The sequence below is a fragment of the Hemicordylus capensis genome, chromosome 2 (assembly GCF_027244095.1).
Source record: "Hemicordylus capensis ecotype Gifberg chromosome 2, rHemCap1.1.pri, whole genome shotgun sequence".
NCBI lineage: Eukaryota > Metazoa > Chordata > Lepidosauria > Squamata > Cordylidae > Hemicordylus > Hemicordylus capensis.
In genome coordinates, this window is record NC_069658.1 from 172,824,231 (window position 1) to 172,843,897 (window position 19,667).

The window sequence follows — 19,667 nt, forward strand, 5'->3', positions numbered from 1 at the left end:
TACTGGAATCCTCAACTTCAGTTAGAAACTGTGGTTACAAGCAAAGAAGTGTGTACTGTCCCTCTCCTTGATCTGTCTGACAGCCTTGAGGTGCGTCAGGGAGATGAAAGAGAAGACCATGAATGGTTTTGTGCAAGTGCCATCCGCAGTAACATGCAAGAAGCCCATGTGCAAGCCTGTGCTGCCAAAGAGCAGAGCGGAGGGGAGGGCCAGCAGACCCACTTAATTTTACCTCTGGTCTGTAAACAAACAGATCGATCTGCTGAACAACTTGTTAAATTCTTACTCTCTGATGAAAATGTATTAAATTTTTAACTCCGTAGTCAAATTTTGTTATATTGCTTTTAAGATGTATAATGAGAACCTATAGAGTTTCCTATAAATTGTTCTGCTATTTGCATGCATGGATTGTTTGGTCGAGGACCGTAAATAAAATTTGACTTGACTTGACTTGAACATGCAAGAAGTCCTCGTGCAAGCCTGTGCCACCAAAGAGCAGAGCGGAGGGGAGGGCCAGCAGACCCACACACCTTTCTCCTCCCCCTGGTAGGCATGCTGGTCTATGCAAGTTTCTGTGCTTCTCACTTTGGTGGATGGCACCTAGCAGCCAATGCTGCAGCCCACCTCGCTTAGGTTAGATTTGGGGAAGAATGTGGCAGGAGCTGGACACCCCGGAACCAAGTTTGTAATCTCCAAAAAACAAATTCTTCAACACACCAACACACTTTTGCTTTTTCTGTGCAATTATCCATTCGGTCTAGAGAACCCGTGCTATCTGAGAGCTTCCTTTAGAGCAAGGTATGACCTGCTCCCGTCGGCTGTGCAGGCAGAGAGTATAAAGAGTATACCTTGGGAAGATAGAATCTGCCCTTGTGGTTAGAGGGAGATGGAAACCATCCAACATGTATTGCTCCCTTGTCTGTTTTACAGAGAGTTAAGACTCTCCCTGATAGCTCCTTGTCTGGCACCCTTTCCAGGATGCTCAGAAGATTTTTGTGTCTCTTATCTTTGGACAGCTCAATCTCCATCTATTACATATAAGGTGGCGAAGTTTTGCTCTAATACTATGTGGTTACATCAGTTTTTTTATTTCATGCGTCTGTTCTTCCTGAAGTTTTAGTTTTTATTTCTATTTCGTGTTAGCAATTGCTAGTTAAAGTATTTGATTGGTACTGTATGTGACCGATGTTTTATTATTTTCTAGCAACTGCTAACCTTTTGTAGGATTTCTTTATTCTACCATTTTTTAGTGGTTTTGTAAGCTGACCATGGGTCATAAATAAAATATCTGTCTATCTGTCTATCTGTCTATCTATCTATCTATCTATCTAACATGTCATTAAAAAGTAAAAACCTCTGCTAGAAGTCCTTGGGCTGGTTTTTTGGTTGTGAGCACATGGGCAGCACCAAATCTATTTTGTGAAAATATACCAATAACAACATTGAGGAAAGTCTACCAGCACCTGGGGAGTTCAACCCCCCCTCCCCATTTTCCACCTTCATTTTGTCGGTGCGGTGTCATTTTTCTCCTCCTCCACCCACTCTTGCTCCGTAGTTGTCCAAGTCGCTAAGTGAGGTTGCATGAAGAGGGCCAGAAAGGGCCAGCAACAACGTGACTCCTGGCCATGAGGTAGGAGGATCCATGGAGAACAGGGCTTGCCTGTAAAGCAGAACCCTTTATAGCCCTCCCAGAGATGGTGATATGAAAGGAAACCCCTTCATTCATTCCCTGGGCCTGCTTTGGATCTTCTTTACAGATATCATGGGAGCACTGTGGAATTAAAAGGGCATGGCTGAAGTTGTCCTCAGGTTGAATTCAAACCCAGTTATCCATGGATCCTATATCTGCGGAACGCTAGGGGCATTGGGAGTAGAGGTCGTGAGTGGGGGTCTCCCTCCACTATTCTACCTGCCTCTACTCTATGACCCCTGATCTGACTCTTCTGCACTTCCTGTGCTGATGAGTCTCAATCCTTCCTTTCCCAATCAATCAGGGCGGCTGGAAGGAAGGGTACGGCCTGCTCCCCACCCGTTAAATGTGTTGAAAGTTGATCTTTATGGAAGGAGTGGAGGCAGCAGTGCCCAGGCTGATGCCTTGCCTGCACATGCTCCAAGCGATGTGCTTGCATGATGGCCAGTTTGAAGAACTACTCCGAGAGAGAGAAAATAAGATTCCAGGATCCGAGTTACATTATTGATTGATTTATTTTATTGAACATATTTATGTACCACCCAAAACGTATGTCTCTGGGAGGTTTACAATAAACAGTACACATGAAACAAAAATAAAACATGAAAATCATTTATTGTTCTTGCTTGGTGTGAAAACGTGAAAGACACCAATTTTTGTATGATACTGAAAACAAAATCCCGCAATTAATACATCCTTTATTGGGTCTGTTGGGCAAAATGAAGAAAGCATCTCCAAAGGGAAAACCTCTTCTGGCCATGACTTCCTTATGGGGAAAGAAGGGCTGGATAAGGGCCGCTTTTCGGCCATGGTGGTGATGGACTTCCTGGCCCCTGCTCAGCGGTCGCTGCAGCGGTGCTGGCGAGAGGGAAGACAGGGAATGTGGCGGCACTCACGGCAGGAATCAGCTGGACCTGCTCGGCTGCTGGACAGTGGAGCGCCACAGGATAGATCCAGCCTACGGACCCTGAGTTGGACTTCCCTGTTCGAGGTTGTTGTGTCCTATAGACAGGTCAGTAGAGTTGAATGACGTCTTCCCTTTCATCAATGGGCCAGATCCCATTGGGCTGTACATTGGGTAGTGAGGTCTTCCAGTCCCATGCCTTCACAGGTATCTTCCATGGTTGGCTTCGATGTACTGGAGGGCTTCACACGGTACACGTACCCTGAGTTCTATGAACTCGGTCCAACAGAGTGTGGATTTGGAAAACAGGGACCTGTGTAACATAAAGGGGAGGAGGGTTAAGGCAATGCAGTTTTAAAAAAAGCCTTGCCATGAACTGGAGCACAACTTCTTATGATGCTGCTATGTGGAAGAACTGCATGCAGACAGCACTGTGTGTGCTGTCAGCCTAAATTCTGCAACAAGCAAGGTTGTGCTTCTGTTGACTATAGGAATGGAAAGGGAAGGGTACACAGCCATGAAGTTGTGGCCTCTGAACACTGGAAATCAACAACAACAACAACAACAAATATTTATATACCGCTTTCAACAAATGTTTCCAAAGCAGTTTAGATAGAGAAATCATATATAAATAAGATGGATCCCTGTCCCCAAAGGGCTGACAATCTAAAAAGAAACCTAAGAGTCACTGGAGGTGCTGTGCTGGGGGTGGATAGGGCCAGTTACTCTCCCCCTGCTAAATAAAGAGAATCACCATGTTGAAAAGGTGCCTCTTTGCCCCGTTAGCAGGGTCCTTCAGCATTCAAGGTCCAGGGGTCCTTCAACAGTATCAACATCCTCTTAAGAACCATTTGCGTACCTTTCTAAAATCACAGGGGCTAGAAATTGGCTTTTTGTTTCAAAGAGGGACAGAAAGCTGAGACTCAAGAAGCTGACTACACAGCTCTGTAACTACACAGCTCTGAACAATATTCTTCTGCCATCCATCCTCTTGCTGTCAAATCTCCACATGACTGACCCTTCCAAGAGAATTAACACCTCCTTGGGAATATCCTTTTTTGTATGTATGAGGGCAAGTTGGGTTCCAGCATTTTTCAAAACTGGTCGGGCATGCTATTCAGTTTGGCCCTCCCTTTCTTCGCTCCAGGTGCTGAAAGAGCTTCAGGTACTCCGAGGGAGACAGAGGCCTGGGATCTTCAGTTGGATCTGAAGGTGTGAAACCCCATGCGATGCCCAGAGCTGTTTCAGCATCTTCCTCTGAGGCGGATTCTTCAGTTTTGGTGGTAGAGGGTCAAGGTCCGGCTGCTTAGGTGGTTGAGTTCTTTTATCTCTTGACTGAGACCAAGACCAGCAGTGCTGAGGAGAATGTGATCGGGACCGAGCGTCTGGATGGTCCAATCTCCCCGGATATTGGTTTCGATGTGGAGCCCAAGAGCAAGGGTGAAGATAGCGTCCTCTATCACCAATGCCAGATCTGTTGTCGAAGAAGTTAGTGGAACGATCAGGCATGATCAGATGGAAAGTAGTTTCAGTGTCGAGGTTCTCAGTAGCAATATGCCGAATCCTATGGGATAGTGTTTTGGAGAGTACAGATGGTGAGGGGATTCCCTGTGGCCCAGAGAGCGTTGGTATCACATAGGGTCTCTTCTAGATCACTGGTATCGTGCAGGAGACTCTTTTCAGTCCGGAGGCGGCCGGTCTTGAGAAGACCAGCTAGTGTTGATGGTATCATCCTCCATATGTGCTTTGTTGATGTCACGTTCAGGATCGGAGGGTGATCTTGGTGTGACTTCTCTGGGGTCTCCCTTGTTGGGAGTGGAGCGGTCTCTCGAGTCTACGTTGGGATGGTAATGATCCCTGTCTTGGCCTGGAAGTCACTGTGCAGACTTAAGGTTTGTAGATACCCAAGTCAGCTTTTTTGGAATCAGAGCTGATGACTGAGGTTTTTTTGTGGACTTTAGGCAGTACAGATATCAGGGTGGGAGTGATGAGCTTCACAGGCGACACTCTATTGGCAGCACAGTGCATTGGCTGAGGAATCTTTTCATTTGTAGTTGGTGAAAAATGCTGAGAATAGAAAGAAATATAGAAACACTTGATTTAGTTAGGATGCACATTCCAAAGTCCTGGGGAACCCTAGAAAAGGCTCGGTTTTGGGTCAGCACCAGCTGAACCAGTGGCAACTGCAACCAAACCTCCCCAGATGATCTGAATAGGCAGCAGCAGGGTTCATGAAGAAGGTAGGATTTCCTTTAATATCTTGGGCCCAAGCCCCAGAGACCAGCCTGGCTGCTGTATTCTACATACATTCGGCATACTACAGAGAAACTGTTTCCAGGTGATCTATCTCCAGGAATGGACGTAGCTGGCGTATGAGCCTAAGCTGATAGAAAGCCCTCCTGGCCACTGCCTCAACCTGAGAGACCAGGAAGAGGCTTGCGTCCAGAAGTACTCCCAGACTACATATGCGCTCTGTCTGGGAGAATGTAACTCCATCCAAAACAGGCAGATCTAAGCCACTTCCTATGTCCCAAATTCCCACCATGAGTACCTCTGTCTTCCTTGGATTCAGCCTCAGTTTGTTCTCCCTCATCTGCCTCATCAGGGACTCCAGGTAAGTCTTTTGGGAAGTTAGGCCATTTCCTAATGAAGTTGACATGGAGAAAGAGGTTTGGGTGTCAGTATATGGATAACACCCTGCACCAAATCCCTGACGATTTCCCCGCACCGATCCATGTAGATATTAAAAAGCATTGGAGATAGAATGGATCCCTGTGCAACCCCATACAATAGCTTTCATTTGGAAGAGCAACAATCTCCAATCAACAGCATCTGGGACCTACATGAGAAGTAGGAGTGGAGCCACTGCAAAGCGGTGCCTCTCACTCCCTACCCCTCTCCCTACCCCTTCAGGCGCTCCAGGAGGTGCCATGATTCACTGATATCAAATGGATCGGCTGAGAGATCCATAAGGATCCACAGGCTCACACTCCCCCTGTCAATGCCCAATTGGGGATCACCCAACAGGCCAACCAAGTCCTTCTCAACCCCATAGCCCACCCGGAAGCCATTTTGAAATGGGCCCAGATCATCTCCTTCTTCCAAGACTCCTGGAGCTGAGATGGCACTACCCTCTCAGTCCCCTTGCCCTACCATGGGAGGTTGGAGACAGGCCTTGAATGGGATCCAATGCAGGTTTCTTCAACAGTGGTCTAATCATGGCCTTCCTGAGGCAAGGAGGCATCCTGCCCTTCCTCAGAGAAGCATTAATGATGCTTCCAAGTCCTCCTCCAATCACCTCCTTGCTAGATCATATAAGCCATGTTGGGCAAGGATCAAGAAAACAGGTAGTCAAGTGAAGTCTCCCAAGCAGCTTGTCCACATCCTCCGTGCTCACAAATGGAAAATGATCAAATTTCACTGTGCAAGAGGAGCTTCCGGACACCTCCACAGTAGGCTCTGCACTACCTGTAGAGTCTAGTTCCGTTGGATGAAGAGAGTTTTCATCTGCAAACATCTCGTTTAAAATGTCAAAGTGGGTAACTGATGGATCCAAATATTCATTCAAGGGAGAAGGGTCATGTACTCACCCTTTCACAACTCGAGACAACTCTGCTGAACGTGAGCTTGCAGAAGCAATGCGGGCAGAAAAGAACTGCTTCTTTGTGGCACGCATGTGATCGATTGATTAAGTGCCGTCAAGTACCGTCAACTCTTAGCGACCACATCATTTTGATAATGGAAAGGCAAAATGTTCATAATAAAAAATGATTTTGCCGTCCCATGAATTCTTTGCTTTACATCACTATTGGGTTTCTGTATCATGTACCTTTTTCACATAAGAAGTTATATAGCTACCCCTGCTAACTTGGCAAAGAGGTACCTTTAACGTGGTGATTCACTTTATTTAGCGGGGGAGAGTAACTGACCCTATCCACCCCCAGCACAGTATCTCCAGTGACAGTTGCTGGTGTCTGTCTTATGTTTCTTTTTAGATTGTCAGCCCTTTGGGGACAGGGATCCATCTTATTGATTTATTATTTCTCTGTTTAAACCGCCCTGAGCCATTTTTGGAAGGGCGGTATAGAAATAGAATAAATTATAAAAAAATAAATAGTTCCAAATTGGATCTATCCAGTTTCTAATGTCAGAAAATGAAATTAGAGCCAAAGAACATGTTTCCCATTTCAGGAGTAACCTGAAGGGTGTCTGTAGGGTGAGGGCATCTGTAGGGTGAGACCACTGTGCTTGGAATTTGAGCAAAAGCTTTACAGATCCTACACACGATTGCTGTCTGGAACACAAGACCAAAGGGATGGAATCAGGATGAAAGAAATGGGGATCTGCTGAGTCAAAGACAGCAGCCAAGACAGGAGGTTCATTGAGGCCGGGTGGGCCAATGTATATGACGACACTTGGCTTGGTGGATCCTGGGTAGTTTAGACCTGCATTCAATGTTTGTGTACAATTCCATATGGGAACACGAACCAGTGATCCTGTTCTTACGTGTGCACGGAAGGTGTCAGGGTTTCCATATGAGAGCCACTTTCACTTTGACAAGCAACACTACTATAACACTGGGGGGAAACAAAACATAAAATTGTAACCCTCAAAAGAGTTTGCATTGGGGAAGACTTATTACTGAATGACCTCAAACCTGAAAGAAAGAGCCAGCTATTTGTACTTACATTCAATAAAATGAGAGAGAGAGAGAGAGACCTTTCCTCTAGGAACTGGGATGGCTGTTTTGGAATTTGGACTGTTAGCCCATCCATCAGTAGTTCTAGCCTGTTATGAAAGAAAGAAAGAACGTCACATGATCCAGGCCAGTCAATCTAATACAGCAGAAGTGACTTTCTTTCCAACTAGTATCATAAAGGGGAGATGGAAAAATACCCAACCCACCAACCAACCCATTCACAAGAAGCAACTCCAAAAGCTCACGGCACATAGGCAACTAAGCAGGGGGAAAGTATCTTTTTTCCAGAGATTTGCATCGGAGGATAAAATGGGGCACAAGCTGGGGCAAGTCCTCTCCGCCTCTCCCTGTTCTTTCTTCTGTTTTTCCTTAGCATCCAGCCCTCAGAGGGATACCTGCAATCCTTCACCGGGCTCCCCAGAGCTTACCTGTCTATCGACAGACCTATCTTCCATTAATTGGTGTAATTCTTAAGCGAAGCCGGTGGCACTCCCGACATCTCGAAGGGAATCCCGCAATGTAAAGATGCATTGTGCAAAACAGTCTGTCCTGAATCTACTGCCACTGGGTAACTTCAAGTTCGATTATTGTTGTAGTAGTTGTTCTCTCTCAGCCTAGAAAACCAAACAAAAAGACAAAAGATTGTCTCTCCGGCTCAAATGGCTATTCAACCACTCCCACCCTCTCCATTCTGATGCTCATACAATTACCAAACTCCTCCTCCTCGTTGAAGTCCTCCAGGACAAGATCGTCTGAAGGGAAGAGAAGAGAAAAGATTGGGTTTTCTTCTTTCAATTGGCTAAGAGAAGAGTTAAGGAGGGACAGGTCCATGTTGAATAAATGAGGAGGTTCTAATGGGTTACTTTTTGCACTGGGCTTGCCAAAGACAAGCATGGCTTCCAGACCTCGCAGGTTAGCTGCAAGGACTTTCCCAAGAAGAACCGTGTTTGCCCATGTGAGAGGGGTTGGGAGTTTGAGACATGCCCACTCAGCAGGCCTGCCACAGAGAGGTCAGAGCAAAACTGGTGCTCCTTGGACGAAGGATGACCTTTGTCACCCAGGCCCATTCTGGGATTCCAAGGAGACATCTCTGCCCTCCCCACTTCCCTGGAAATTGGCATTACCTTTGATGGTGCTTTTAATCAGATGATGAGTTAAGTCATCTTCAATGCGCGAGAGAGCCTTGTGTGTGGTCAGCTGTAGAAATAAAGATGGACATGTTTCTTTCATGTCAATGTGACACCATATCCAAAGCAGTGAAGAATTGAAGATGATCCAGCTGGGAACAAAGTTGAGGATTCCCAAAGATGGAATGTGGCTCTTCTGGGCACTGGGCAGCCAGAAGAGATATGGGGTGGGGGTGGGTGACAGCTCTGTCCTGTTCCTCCTGTTCCTTGGTGAGCCCCAGTGGAAACAGCCCCTCTCCAGCAAGTGTGCTGCCAGGCAGCCCCCGTGTGACCAGAGACCAATGGGAGGTCTTCTTCTGAACCTGGAACCTGACAAGGGGGCCCACAGAGGATGCTGAAGCAGAGCCAAGCCATGTCCACAGCAGGGTACTTACTTCCACATTGGGCAGTCTGGCCACATGCTGCAGGACGTAGAAGTAGGCTTCTCGGCCCAGAGCCTGCATCCGGGGCTCCTCTGACTCAATGTACCTGTGGAGCTCCTGTGGGTTGAAACAGCAGCTCAGAGTCATCGCACTGGCCTAAATAATCCCTTGCCATGCTACTGAGAGCTAAGCCCGGTAGGAATTTGTCCCACTACAGGAACATCCCTTGGTTGCGTCCCAAAGGAGTCTAAGGACCATCTAATTCCATATAAACACCCCCCCCCCAATTATTTTGACAAGATCTTCAATATTTCTGAAAGTTGCTTATGGGAGTGATGGTTTTCTCTGTCTTCTCAGCCAGTTGGCGTCTAATAAGGAAGTGACCAAGATCTATCTTAAATACACAAAGAGGATGGGGTCTGCTGCCTCTTTATGTCAGGCCACGTTCGGATGTCGGAGAGGATGAAGACAGAAGCCCCATTCACACCTTATGTTGCACACTCGGACCACGAGTGGAGAGTGCACAGGGGCAGATCTGGACACAGGGACTGCAATTCATACATGCTGTTGAATACAGGCACTGCTTGACACTCCCTCTCTATACCAGGCCTGTGAGGGGCCCGTTCCCAGGTTCACATTGAAAAGAAATGCATCTACAGTCATGCACAGAAAATCATGTTTCAGCGTTCAGACACCTGCACGCATCTACTACCTAATGTCCCAATAGGGCTTTCATTGCGCTTACCTTCAAGATGCCAATGGTGCTGTAGACAGAGGGGGCCTCCTCCAGCAGCCCCCTGAGCATCTTCTTAAAGGATGCCATGTTCTCCTTCGAGGGGGAAAAGAGAAGATCAGTCATGAGTAGGAGACACAACTGGTCTTGAGAATACAACATTGAAAAATCACTGCTACTGACAGTGGTATCACATTTTCTTCGCAAGAGAAAAAAGCCCAAGAGGAATTTACCTGGGTCCCTGGGTCCACTTGGTTCAGCCCGGACACCGCCACGTTGAGGACTGCTGCCTTGAGATTGAAGGGGATAGGCGGCTTCATTTTGCTGGAGGGAGAAAGATGAGATTTCGTAGTGTGAGGAGGGCTGGAGATCCAGCCAATGGAAGCTCCTCTAGAGAAGAGGAACATGGCAACCCAGCAAGCATCAAAAATGACGACAGGTCTGTGATGGTTTTCCTTCTTTTTTTTCAAAAATGACCAATCCCCGTCTGGGGAGGCCCTGGTTCGCAAAATGCCGTAGTACTTAAGAAGATTTGTTTCTAAAGGAAAAACCTTCACATCAATGGCCATCTTTGGGGAAAGGGGAGATCCAGTTACAGATCTGGCCTGGTTTGCCATGGCCCTTCCCTGACACAACCCCCTCCTATTTAATCCCCGTGGGCTATAAGCATACGTGAGTTCCGTGACGGTGTCCAGGCATAACCTCAGCAGGCACCCAGGGTCCGGATGCTTCTTGACATCCTCCATAATTTCCTGGCAGAGATCAAAGAGCAGAAGAGAGTTGGTCACTACCCACGGACTTCCTTGGGATAGCTCCATCCCCAAACACACACTTTGGACTGAGCCCTTGCTTGGGCATTCTCTTCCATTCTCTGCCGCATCTGACTCACCAGTACGGCTTCCATGGCCTCGTCCTTATCATACGATAGGAGTTGACCGCCCAACGACCTGACGTCTTTGACGTCTTCCGTAATGGCAGACAAGAACTGGGTCCAGCTGAAGATGACCTGAAAATTAGAAGCACTGAACTGTTAGTGATGGAAGGACTCTCTGTGCCTTCCTGGAAATGGAGCGGGCACCCTTACTTGGTGGGCTGCTCTCACGTCCTTTCTGGGGACACCACCCGCTCCATGGAATATTCTGCAGTTGCTGCTTCTCAGGGAGACTGCAGAACTGGGGAAAGGATCAGAGCAGAGAGTGGGTGCTCCCAGATGGGGCAAATACCTCTCACAGAAATGTCCCGGGCTCTGTGGAGGAAGGCCCTCTACTCAATGGTTCCCTACCTCAGCTCTGTCCACTTCCTCCTCGTCAGTTGTCAGACCTGGAGGGGAAGAAGAATGGGAAGGGAGGGTGGATTCAGGAATTCCCATGAGGAATTAAGCAAGGGGAATTCCCTTTCTTGGAATTCAGGCTGGCTCCTGGGCTCCCAAGCACCAGCTGTCCCACCCTCCCCAAAGAGTCACCTCCAGTCCCAACCATTCCCCAGGAGCCTGGGGCACCTCCTCACCGATGGTGACTCCCGAGACTGCCGGGGTGCCCCCTGAGGGAGTTGGAGGTGGCGCTGGAGTCGGCTCAACCCGCTTGCTTCGTGTCCAGAACCTCCCTCTGGGGGGCTTGCCCTTGGCGGAGTCACTGGTGGGGGAGGTCTTAAAGAACTTTCTACAACATTTGCAGACTTTTCGCAGCCTAGAAGAGAGCAGGGAGAAGGTGAGAAAGCGACCCTTAAGCAGACATTGGCAGGAGAGGGGGCCAATGGGGCCGGGAAGGAGTGCAGAACAGAAGGAGGGGCAGCAATACAGGTAGCCCAATAGGCTTCAAGGTGGTGCACCATCTTCCTTCTGGCTGAGGAATTGAGTAGAGACAGCTGCCCCAATGCTTTGGGGCAGAGACCTTTGAGATATGGGGTGCAGTTCTGCTCAGCCCAGCTCAGCCAGATTATGTTAGAGCTGGGAAAGGTGCAGAAAAGGGCCACGAAAGAGCTGAGGAGTGGAACATGGAGGCAGAATAACAGACTCCGATGGCACTGCCAGGGAAACCAGGCAGCTGGACTTAGAAGTGCTGCTGCTGGTGCCGGACTGCGTACTCCTAGGCACTCCAGCCCCCTCCTCCTGCTTGTGACCCAGCCTCCGCCTCTAGGCGCTCCAGCCCCCTCCTCCTGCTTGTGAGCCAGCCTCCTCCTCTAGGCGCTCCAGCCCCCTCCTCCTGGTTGTGAGCCAGCCTCCTCCTCTAGGCGCTCCAGCCCCCTCCTCCTGGTTGTGAGCCAGCCTCCTCCTCTAGGCACTCCAGCCCCCTCCTCCTGGTTGTGAGCCAGCCTCCTCCTCTAGGCACTCCAGCCCCCTCCTCCTGGTTGTGAGCCAGCCTCCTCCTCTAGGAGCTCCAGCCCCCTCCTCCTGCTTGTGAGCCAGCCTCCTCCTCTAGGCGCTCCAGCCCCTAACTCTTGGTTGCCCCCTCCCCCTCTGGCGCCGGCTGCATGGGAGCCAAAGCCAGCAGGAGAGAGGGGATGGTCCAAGCCAGTAGGCTCTTGCTAAGGGGCAACTTAGGCAGCTCTTGCCCGTCTACTCCCTGGTTTCTTACTCCCGTTCCTCTCCTCTCCAGTGTCCAGCAGCAGCCCTTCTCCCCTCTCCCCTGTCCCCACAAAGAGCAGCTGAGCCCCGGAGGTGTCATAAAAGAGGATGTGTCCTGAGCCTCAGCAATGGCCATTGGTCCTCTTGCCTGCCTCTAGAGGTTGCTTCAGGACTTGGAGGCATGCCCTGCCAACTGGGCAAAGAGGCACCTTTTCAAAGGGCTGATTCTCTTTATTGAGCAGAGGCCGCGCAGGGGAGCAGTTGGCCCTACCCACCTCCTGCCCAGTAACCCTCCAGTGGCGGTTGCTGGTGTCAATCTTAGGTTTCTCTGTAGATTGTGAGCCTTTGGGGGCAGGGAGCCGTCTTTATTCCTTTATTCTTACTCCACTTAAACTGCTTTGGAAACTTGTGTCGAAAAGCGGTATATCAATAGTAGTAGTAGTAGTAGAAGTTCTTCCAAACCTCACCCTTCCTGTCCATATGTCTGTTGATCTGAGAAATCAGAGGACTCTCTTCCCCACCATGTTGAAAGCAAAACCACCACAGGCCCCTCAGAGCAGACCCCTCCACCTCCGCCCACTGCCATTCATCCCGAGAGCCACCTTGGTTGCTAGGATGTGCTCTTGTTTCAGCCCGACACGGGGACTCCTTCCTTCAGCGCAATCCTGACACTGATTCTCACCTGAGGGGACACACATCACTTTGCTGGCTCTGCCCTCTGGCCACTGCTCTCTGCTCTTTCCAGAGTGTGGCGATGCTGTCACTTGCCTGCCAGGAGGCAGCGTGGAGCAGGTCGGTGGCTGCTTAGCCTTCTCCACTCTGCCTCTTCATCGCTGACTTTGGCATTATTCAGCGGAGGGTGGCGGAAGAGGCAGCAGCAGGATTCTCCCTCCCTCTGAGTCTCAAAGCCAAGAGCTGATGCCCCAAGAGGAAGGATGCTCCGAGCAGCTGCCTGGCTTCCCTCTGGACTCTCTTGTTTGGGCAACAGCAGGGCTCTCCAACCTGTTCACAGTTTTATAGGTTATAGCCAGCACCTTGTATTTTGCCCCGGCACACATAAGTAGCCACTGTAGCTCTTTCAATGCAGGAGTCATATGGTCACTCTGAGCGGACCCAGAGACCCACCTGGCAACCTGTATTGATTGCAGTTTCTGGGCTACATACAAAGGCAGCCCCACATAGAGCGCATTGCAGTAGTCAAAACTGGAGGTTACCAACATATGTACCGCCAAGGTATATGTAGCAGTATATGGACCACAGTTCTGAGGCCGTTTATCTCAAGCAATGGACGCAGCTGGCATATCAGCCGAAGCTGATAGAAATCACTTCTGGCCACCGCCTCAACCTGAGACACCAATGAGAAGATTTGATCCAGAAACACTCCCAGATTGCATATCTGTTCCTTCTGGCAAGGTGTGACCCCATCCTGGACTGGCAGATCAAAATCAACCCCCCCCCCCCCCCCCGATTTCTGAAGAGGCACAATAAGAGCTTCCATGTTATCTGGATTCAGTCTCAGTTTCTTATCCCTCATCCAGCCCATCACCATCTCCAGGCAGGCAATTAGGGAGGTTATGTCTTCTCCTGATGTTGTTGACATGGAGAAATAGATTTGGGTGTCATCAGCATACTGATAACACCCCGCACCAAATCTCCTGAGGATCTCTCCCAGTGGTTTCATGTAGGTGTTAAAGTACTTTGGAGACAATATGGAGCCCTGAGGAACACCATATGATAGTTCAGATTTTAAAGAGCAACAGCCTCCAAGGGATCCCATGTGGAATCTGCCCGAGAGGTAGGAGCTGAACCACTTCAAAGCAGTGCCTCCCACCCCCAACCCCCTCAGACACCCCATCACCAAAGATGATGATTTCCTTATGACAGCCGATATGCGTAAAGATGTGCTTTTTCAATTGGACTGTGTAACTGAACCCGCCAGGTTTGCAGCCTCATGCAAACACAAGAACTGTTCGGCCATATGGCCTAAAAGACTAGCACATAGTCAAATCCATGTGATAAATGAGCTTGGGGGAAATGGCATTAGGAAGGACTTTAAAGTGGAGTCATGCAGAGAAGCTGCCACAAGGGGTCAGTGTTGCTGACTTAATCAAGGGGTGAGACCCAGCTTTTCTGCACAGACACACACAGACAGAGTCACAGTGTCCTTTGGAGCTCATACATTCTGCTGTCATAGAAACATAGGAAGCTGCCATCTTCTGAGTCAGACCATTGGTCCATCTAGCTCAGTATTGTCTACACAGACTGGCAGCGACTTCTCCAAGGTTGCAGGCAGGAATCTCTCTCAGTCCTATCTTGGAGAAGCCAGGGAGGGGACTTGGAACCTTCTGCTCTTCCCAGAGTGGCTCCATCCCCTAAGGGGAATCTCTTACAGTGCTAGTCTCCCATTCATATGCAACCAGGGTGGACCCCAACCTTCTCCCAACCTTGGAGAAGCCGCTGCCAGTCTGTGCAGACAATACTGAGCTAGATGGACCTATGGTCTGACTCAGTCTATGGCAGCTTCCCATGTGTTCCTAAGTCCTTTCAACTCAGATTGCCAGCCAAAGCAATAGACAAGACACCATCTGAACGATGGCTTGGGCACAAACCCTCTCTAAAGCATGTTAAAATGTTTGGATCGAAAGCTTATGCATACGTCCCAAAGGCCAGGAGAACCAAACTCAATCGCAAATGTGAACTGGGAGTGTTGGTTAGATATTCGCCGGGCCAAAAGGGATAGAGAACCTTTGATCGTACAAATGGAGATGTCAGGATCTGCAATGTGTTGTCTTTTGAGGAGAGACAAGGGCCAACTAGGGATGATGTGCCAGAACTTGTGCCAGAGATCCAGGTGAAAGAGGCAAGATGTCTCACGATGCAAGAGCCAGACCGTGAACCCGAAGACTCTGTGCCACAACCAGAAGGAGGTTCAGAAGGGGATACAGATTAGAGAAGGGGCTGCACAGCCTGAGCCCGAACTGAGGCGCTGCTAGAGGCCCAACAAAGGGCTTTCTCCCAAAAGGTTCTCACTCGTGACCAAAGGAGGAGAGCTACAAGAACCCACCACATGGTGAGAGAAAGAAAAGATGCCAGCTGACAAAAGGTGAGACATGGAGAAAAGCAGCATTCGAAGGAACTGATTCCCTGCACAAAAAGGAGACTTGAAGACTTGTGTCAATACCCACCGGAAGAAAGACTGTGGGATGCAAGTGGGTCTTCAGAGTCAAGCAGGATGCAGAAGGGGGGGCAGAGCGCTACAAGGTGAGGCAAGTAGCCGAGGGATACTCCCAGATCTATGGTGAGGACTACAATGGGACCTTTGCACCACTTGTGACATACACTTCAATTAGGACACTGTCCCTCATGAGGAAACTGAGGAAGACATCTACATGCAACAGCCACAAGGCTGGGAGGTACCTAGAAAGAAGGGGCTGCTTGTGTCCAAACCAGAAAGGAGCATCTATGGCTTCAAACAAGCAGCCAGAGTGTGGAATGAGAAATGAAATCAACTGCTACTTAAGGAGGGGTTGATGCAAGGAAAAGCTGACCCCCGCCTATATTCCAGATTCAGAGACAATAGATGGACTTACATCCTGACTTTGGTTGTTGACTTGATTATTACATGTGAGGAAAAACAAGACAGCCATGAGACTGGACAGCACCTGAACAAGGAAACAGAGGTGAAGGAACTTGGAAACATCTCCTATTACCCTGGCATCCAAATACAAAAGAGAAGGTGATGGGGCATTCCTTCTCCACCAGAAGCAGAAGATAAAGGATCTTCTCCAATGCCTGGTAGCTTCCTTGGTGCTTTGCTAAATAATCACAAACCCCAACAACAGCCTCCTTGAAGTGAATGACCTTGACTGGGTTTGTGCATGTGTACTTGGTGAAATCACAATGCAGCAACCACATTGTAAATCTCCACAAGCCCATTTGAAGGAGACATGGAGAATCCCTTTGCAATTGTCAGGTTGTACACAAGGCTTCTAAGTGTTAGCAACAAGATGGAGATCAGATCCTTGGAGGCCGTTTTCAGCCACAGCTCCCTGGTGACCACCAGTATCTGGTCTGACTTTTCACACTCTGATTTGCTTGCAGAAAAGCTTTGCCATATATGGGCAAAGCTTAAGTACACCAAAATATACCCGGGATACCAATAGGGCTGGCTCATTATAAGAGAATAGCAACTGGCGCTTGTATTGTGCCAGCTCAGATGCAGGTCTTTGATTAGAACATTGAAATCCACTCCCCTCTTCCACAATCAAGCGTGTTTTCGGTGCATGACAAGCCACATAAAACAGCTTGAGATGTCCCATGTGCAGCCTGGCTTGCTCTGTACAGGCCTCTGCTACAGGGTAAACTTGTCCCAGGCTAGTTAGAGTGTCGTGAACACATCCCAAAGCCCAGCTTTCTAGATCATGTGGAAGTTTTGATGCTGACCATGAAACTTTGATGGAGAGAGAGAGAGAGAGAGATTCAACTCTGCACAAGAGACTCCCATGCTCCTTTGGAATTAGGTCAGAAATTGCACTTACTGTAAAGAAGCTACTACTATTAGAGTTGGAGATGGAGTTCCAGTGCATTGACCTTTTGCACCAGCTCTCCTAATGACCACTTGGGGTATTGGGAGTAGAGGTAGTTAGTGAGGGTCTCCTTACCTGTCCCTGCTTGCCTCTACTCTATGGCCCCTGCCTCGACTCCTCAGGTATTTCCAGTCAAGAATCAGTCCTCTTCCTTTCCTCTTAGAGAGTAGATGGAAACATCTCTCTCTCCCTTCCTATTCAATACGTAGCTGATAGATAGGACTAGGTCTTTCCTATCTAAATGTACATCACCAATACATCTTTTTAGTTTAGATTGTACAACAATCTCCATGCGTGTTCTTTAAATAATGGCAACAACTAAACTCTCCACTCTACTCTGTAACTGGTATGGGTAGCTTCCTTTTGGCGCTTTGCTAAATGATGACAAACCTCAAAAATTAGTTCTGCTTTGCAATACATAATAACCACACTTCTTTTCACGATGTGACCACTTTTGTTACCACATGAAAAACAACAGATAGAACAAGAAGTAGTGTCAATCCAGCAGAAATCAGCATGTCTGGACACCACACTAAACTCAGTTGTGTGAATCCCAAGGAGCATATCAGAAGAGACCCTTTCATACTGGAATCACAATGGTTTTGCGCAAGTTTCATCCACAGTAACATGCAGGAAGCCCATGCGCAGGCCTGTGCTGCCAATGAGCAGAGTGGGGGTGGGGGGTGGGAGGGCGAGCAGACCCACACACCCTTCTCCTCCACCTGGTAGGCACGCTGGTCTATGCAAACCTCTGTGCTTCTCACTTTGGTGGATGGCACCTAGCAGCCAATGCTGCAGCCCACCTCACTTAGCTTAGATTTGGGGAAGAATGTGGCAGGAGCTGGACAGCCCCGAAATGAGTTTGTAATCTCCAAAGCCACAAATTCGTCAACACTGTTGCTTTTTCTGTGCACATCTATGAGGTCTAAATCGTGACTGTTGGAAGCTGTCCTCTTGAAGGTTAGCCGTGAGGCAGTAGTGATGGCTTCACTGCAAATGAAACTATGTTCTGCCTTCTGATTGAAACGTCTTGTGCATGCCCATGCAGCCATGACCGGCCCGCCAAAGACAGGGTACTTGTTCTATATGCCGGAAGGGGGCGGCTGTGCTGGCACGTCCAGGGGCTGCACGCATATTGCCTCATGCTAATTAAGTAAGGGTCCCCTTCTTGGATGAAAGCATATATATGATGCGCACCGCTCAGGGAAGAGAACAGGAGGGAGAGCAGTCCCATATAACCCTGTCCTGCAACTGCCTGCTTAAAGAGTACCTCTTCCCAGGCTGAATCCTCCCTGGCACAATTTCTTTGGCCCACTGGAAAGGTCTTTTCCCAAGGTCTTTCTAGAGTTCCGGAGTGGGGTGGCTGCCCCTCTTGGAATCCCACCTGATTCTAGCAAGGGCATTGTGTCCAAAAGACCACCTCGACCACCCCCATGAATGGCCGTCTTGGCTGACACTATCCTGTGGGTAAGCCCTTTGCTTGCTGCCATACTGTGTGCAGGTGCTGAATTAACAACATAGGCCCACCTCGGGGACAGGGGCACATGGACGTCTCCATTTTATTGTATGAGGAGTAAGGGATCAAATGGAGAAGTCAGACAGACTCTCTGTTGCTTCCTATCCAGCCTGCAGAAGCTCTCTGGGCAAGGAGGAAATGGATGGGCAGGGAACTGAGGCCATGCAGGAGGGGGGCACACACACATTCAGCCATAGCTGGGCTGGAGTTGTCCAGGAACCAAGGTGAGGTTGCATGAAGAGGGCCAGAAAGGGCCAAATACTATATACCTAATGGCCATTCAATAGAATGAAGAGCAGCCGGCCCAAACCTCTGGCCATAGTAGTGTGCCCGAACCGGTCCGGCGGCCATTCCAAAGAATGGCCGAACTGCCGGACCGGTCCGGCCCTGCCTGGTTCGGGTCCGGGTGGGGGGTATGCCTTTAAGGGCGGGAGGGCTTGCTTAGCCCTCCCGCCTCCTTGCCCCTGCCAGCGCCCGTATTTTCTAGTATAGGGGCGCTGGAAACCAGCCGCCCCCCCGCTGCCGCGGCGGCGGCGGCGAAAGAACTCCCAATGCCAGCCCTCCCTCCCTCCCAGCTAGCTGCCCGCCCGCCCGCCCGCCCGCTCACCCGCTCACAGCTCACCCGATAGGAAACGAGAGGAGCTCCGGCACAGAGCTCCTCTCGTTTGGAAGGCCTCCGGCATAATGGTGTTTTGCGCGTGCGCGCGCATGTGCGCACCGCAAGGCACACCGTTCGCCGGAGGCCCGGTCTACCCGCCGGGAAAGGGCCGGGTAGACCGGGCCTCCGATCGCTGGGTAGACCAGGCCTCCGATCGCCAGAGGCCCGGTCTACCCAGCGATCGGAGGCCCGGTCTACCCAGCGATCGGAGGCCTGGTCTACCCGGCCCTTTCCCGGCGGGTAGACCGGGCCTCCGGCGAACAGCGTGCCTTGCGGCGTGTGCATGCGCGCGCGCGCGCAAAACACCATTATGCCGGAGGCCTTCCAAACGAGAGGAGCTCTGTGCCGGAGCTCCTCTCGTTTCCTATCGGGTGAGCGGTGAGCGGGTGAGCGGGCGGGCGGGCGGGCAGCTAGCTGGGAGGGAGGGAGGGCTGGCATTGGGAGTTCTTTCGCCGCGGCGGCGGCGGGGGGGTGGCTGGTTTCCAGCGCCCCTATACTAGAAAATACGGGTGCTGGCGGGGGCAAGGAGGAGGGAGGGCTAAGCAAGCCCTCCCCGCCCTAAAAACAAGGCCCCCCTTCGGTGCCGGTCCGGACTTCTCCGGACCGTGCACATCACTATCTGGCCACAAGCATGCCCTGGATAGGGTACACAGATGACAAGTCCCCTCCCTGGCAGGAACACCACCTCTTATTTCTGGACACTGGGCATCCAGCATGCCATGCACAATTTAAATTTCCACGTGGGCATGCACCATCACCCCACCTCCCT

The 19,667-nt window shown here is 49.9% G+C and overlaps 1 protein-coding gene across 6 annotated transcripts in view; it reads right to left on the minus strand.

The window, feature by feature from the left end:
* Positions 1 to 2,186: 2,186 nt before the first annotated feature.
* Positions 2,187 to 19,667, minus strand: part of LOC128342119 (uncharacterized) — a 36,082-nt gene continuing 18,601 nt past the window's right edge. For 2 of the 6 annotated variants that reach the window (XM_053289013.1, XM_053289008.1), the window contains exons 2-13: positions 11,082 to 11,260; positions 10,858 to 10,895; positions 10,465 to 10,581; positions 10,248 to 10,327; positions 9,809 to 9,899; positions 9,588 to 9,671; positions 8,855 to 8,959; positions 8,418 to 8,490; positions 7,998 to 8,045; positions 7,722 to 7,907; positions 5,146 to 7,382; positions 2,187 to 4,661 (exon numbers count right to left, since the gene is read on the minus strand). In XM_053289013.1, the coding sequence (XP_053144988.1) occupies positions 7,903 to 7,907; positions 7,998 to 8,045; positions 8,418 to 8,490; positions 8,855 to 8,959; positions 9,588 to 9,671; positions 9,809 to 9,899; positions 10,248 to 10,327; positions 10,465 to 10,581; positions 10,858 to 10,895; positions 11,082 to 11,260 (820 nt within the window). In that variant the 3' untranslated portion in view covers positions 2,187 to 4,661; positions 5,146 to 7,382; positions 7,722 to 7,902. The remainder of the gene's footprint in view (positions 4,662 to 5,145; positions 7,383 to 7,721; positions 7,908 to 7,997; positions 8,046 to 8,417; positions 8,491 to 8,854; positions 8,960 to 9,587; positions 9,672 to 9,808; positions 9,900 to 10,247; positions 10,328 to 10,464; positions 10,582 to 10,857; positions 10,896 to 11,081; positions 11,261 to 19,667) is intronic. The other 4 variants (XM_053289011.1, XM_053289010.1, XM_053289012.1 and 1 more) reach the window with 4 other exon arrangements.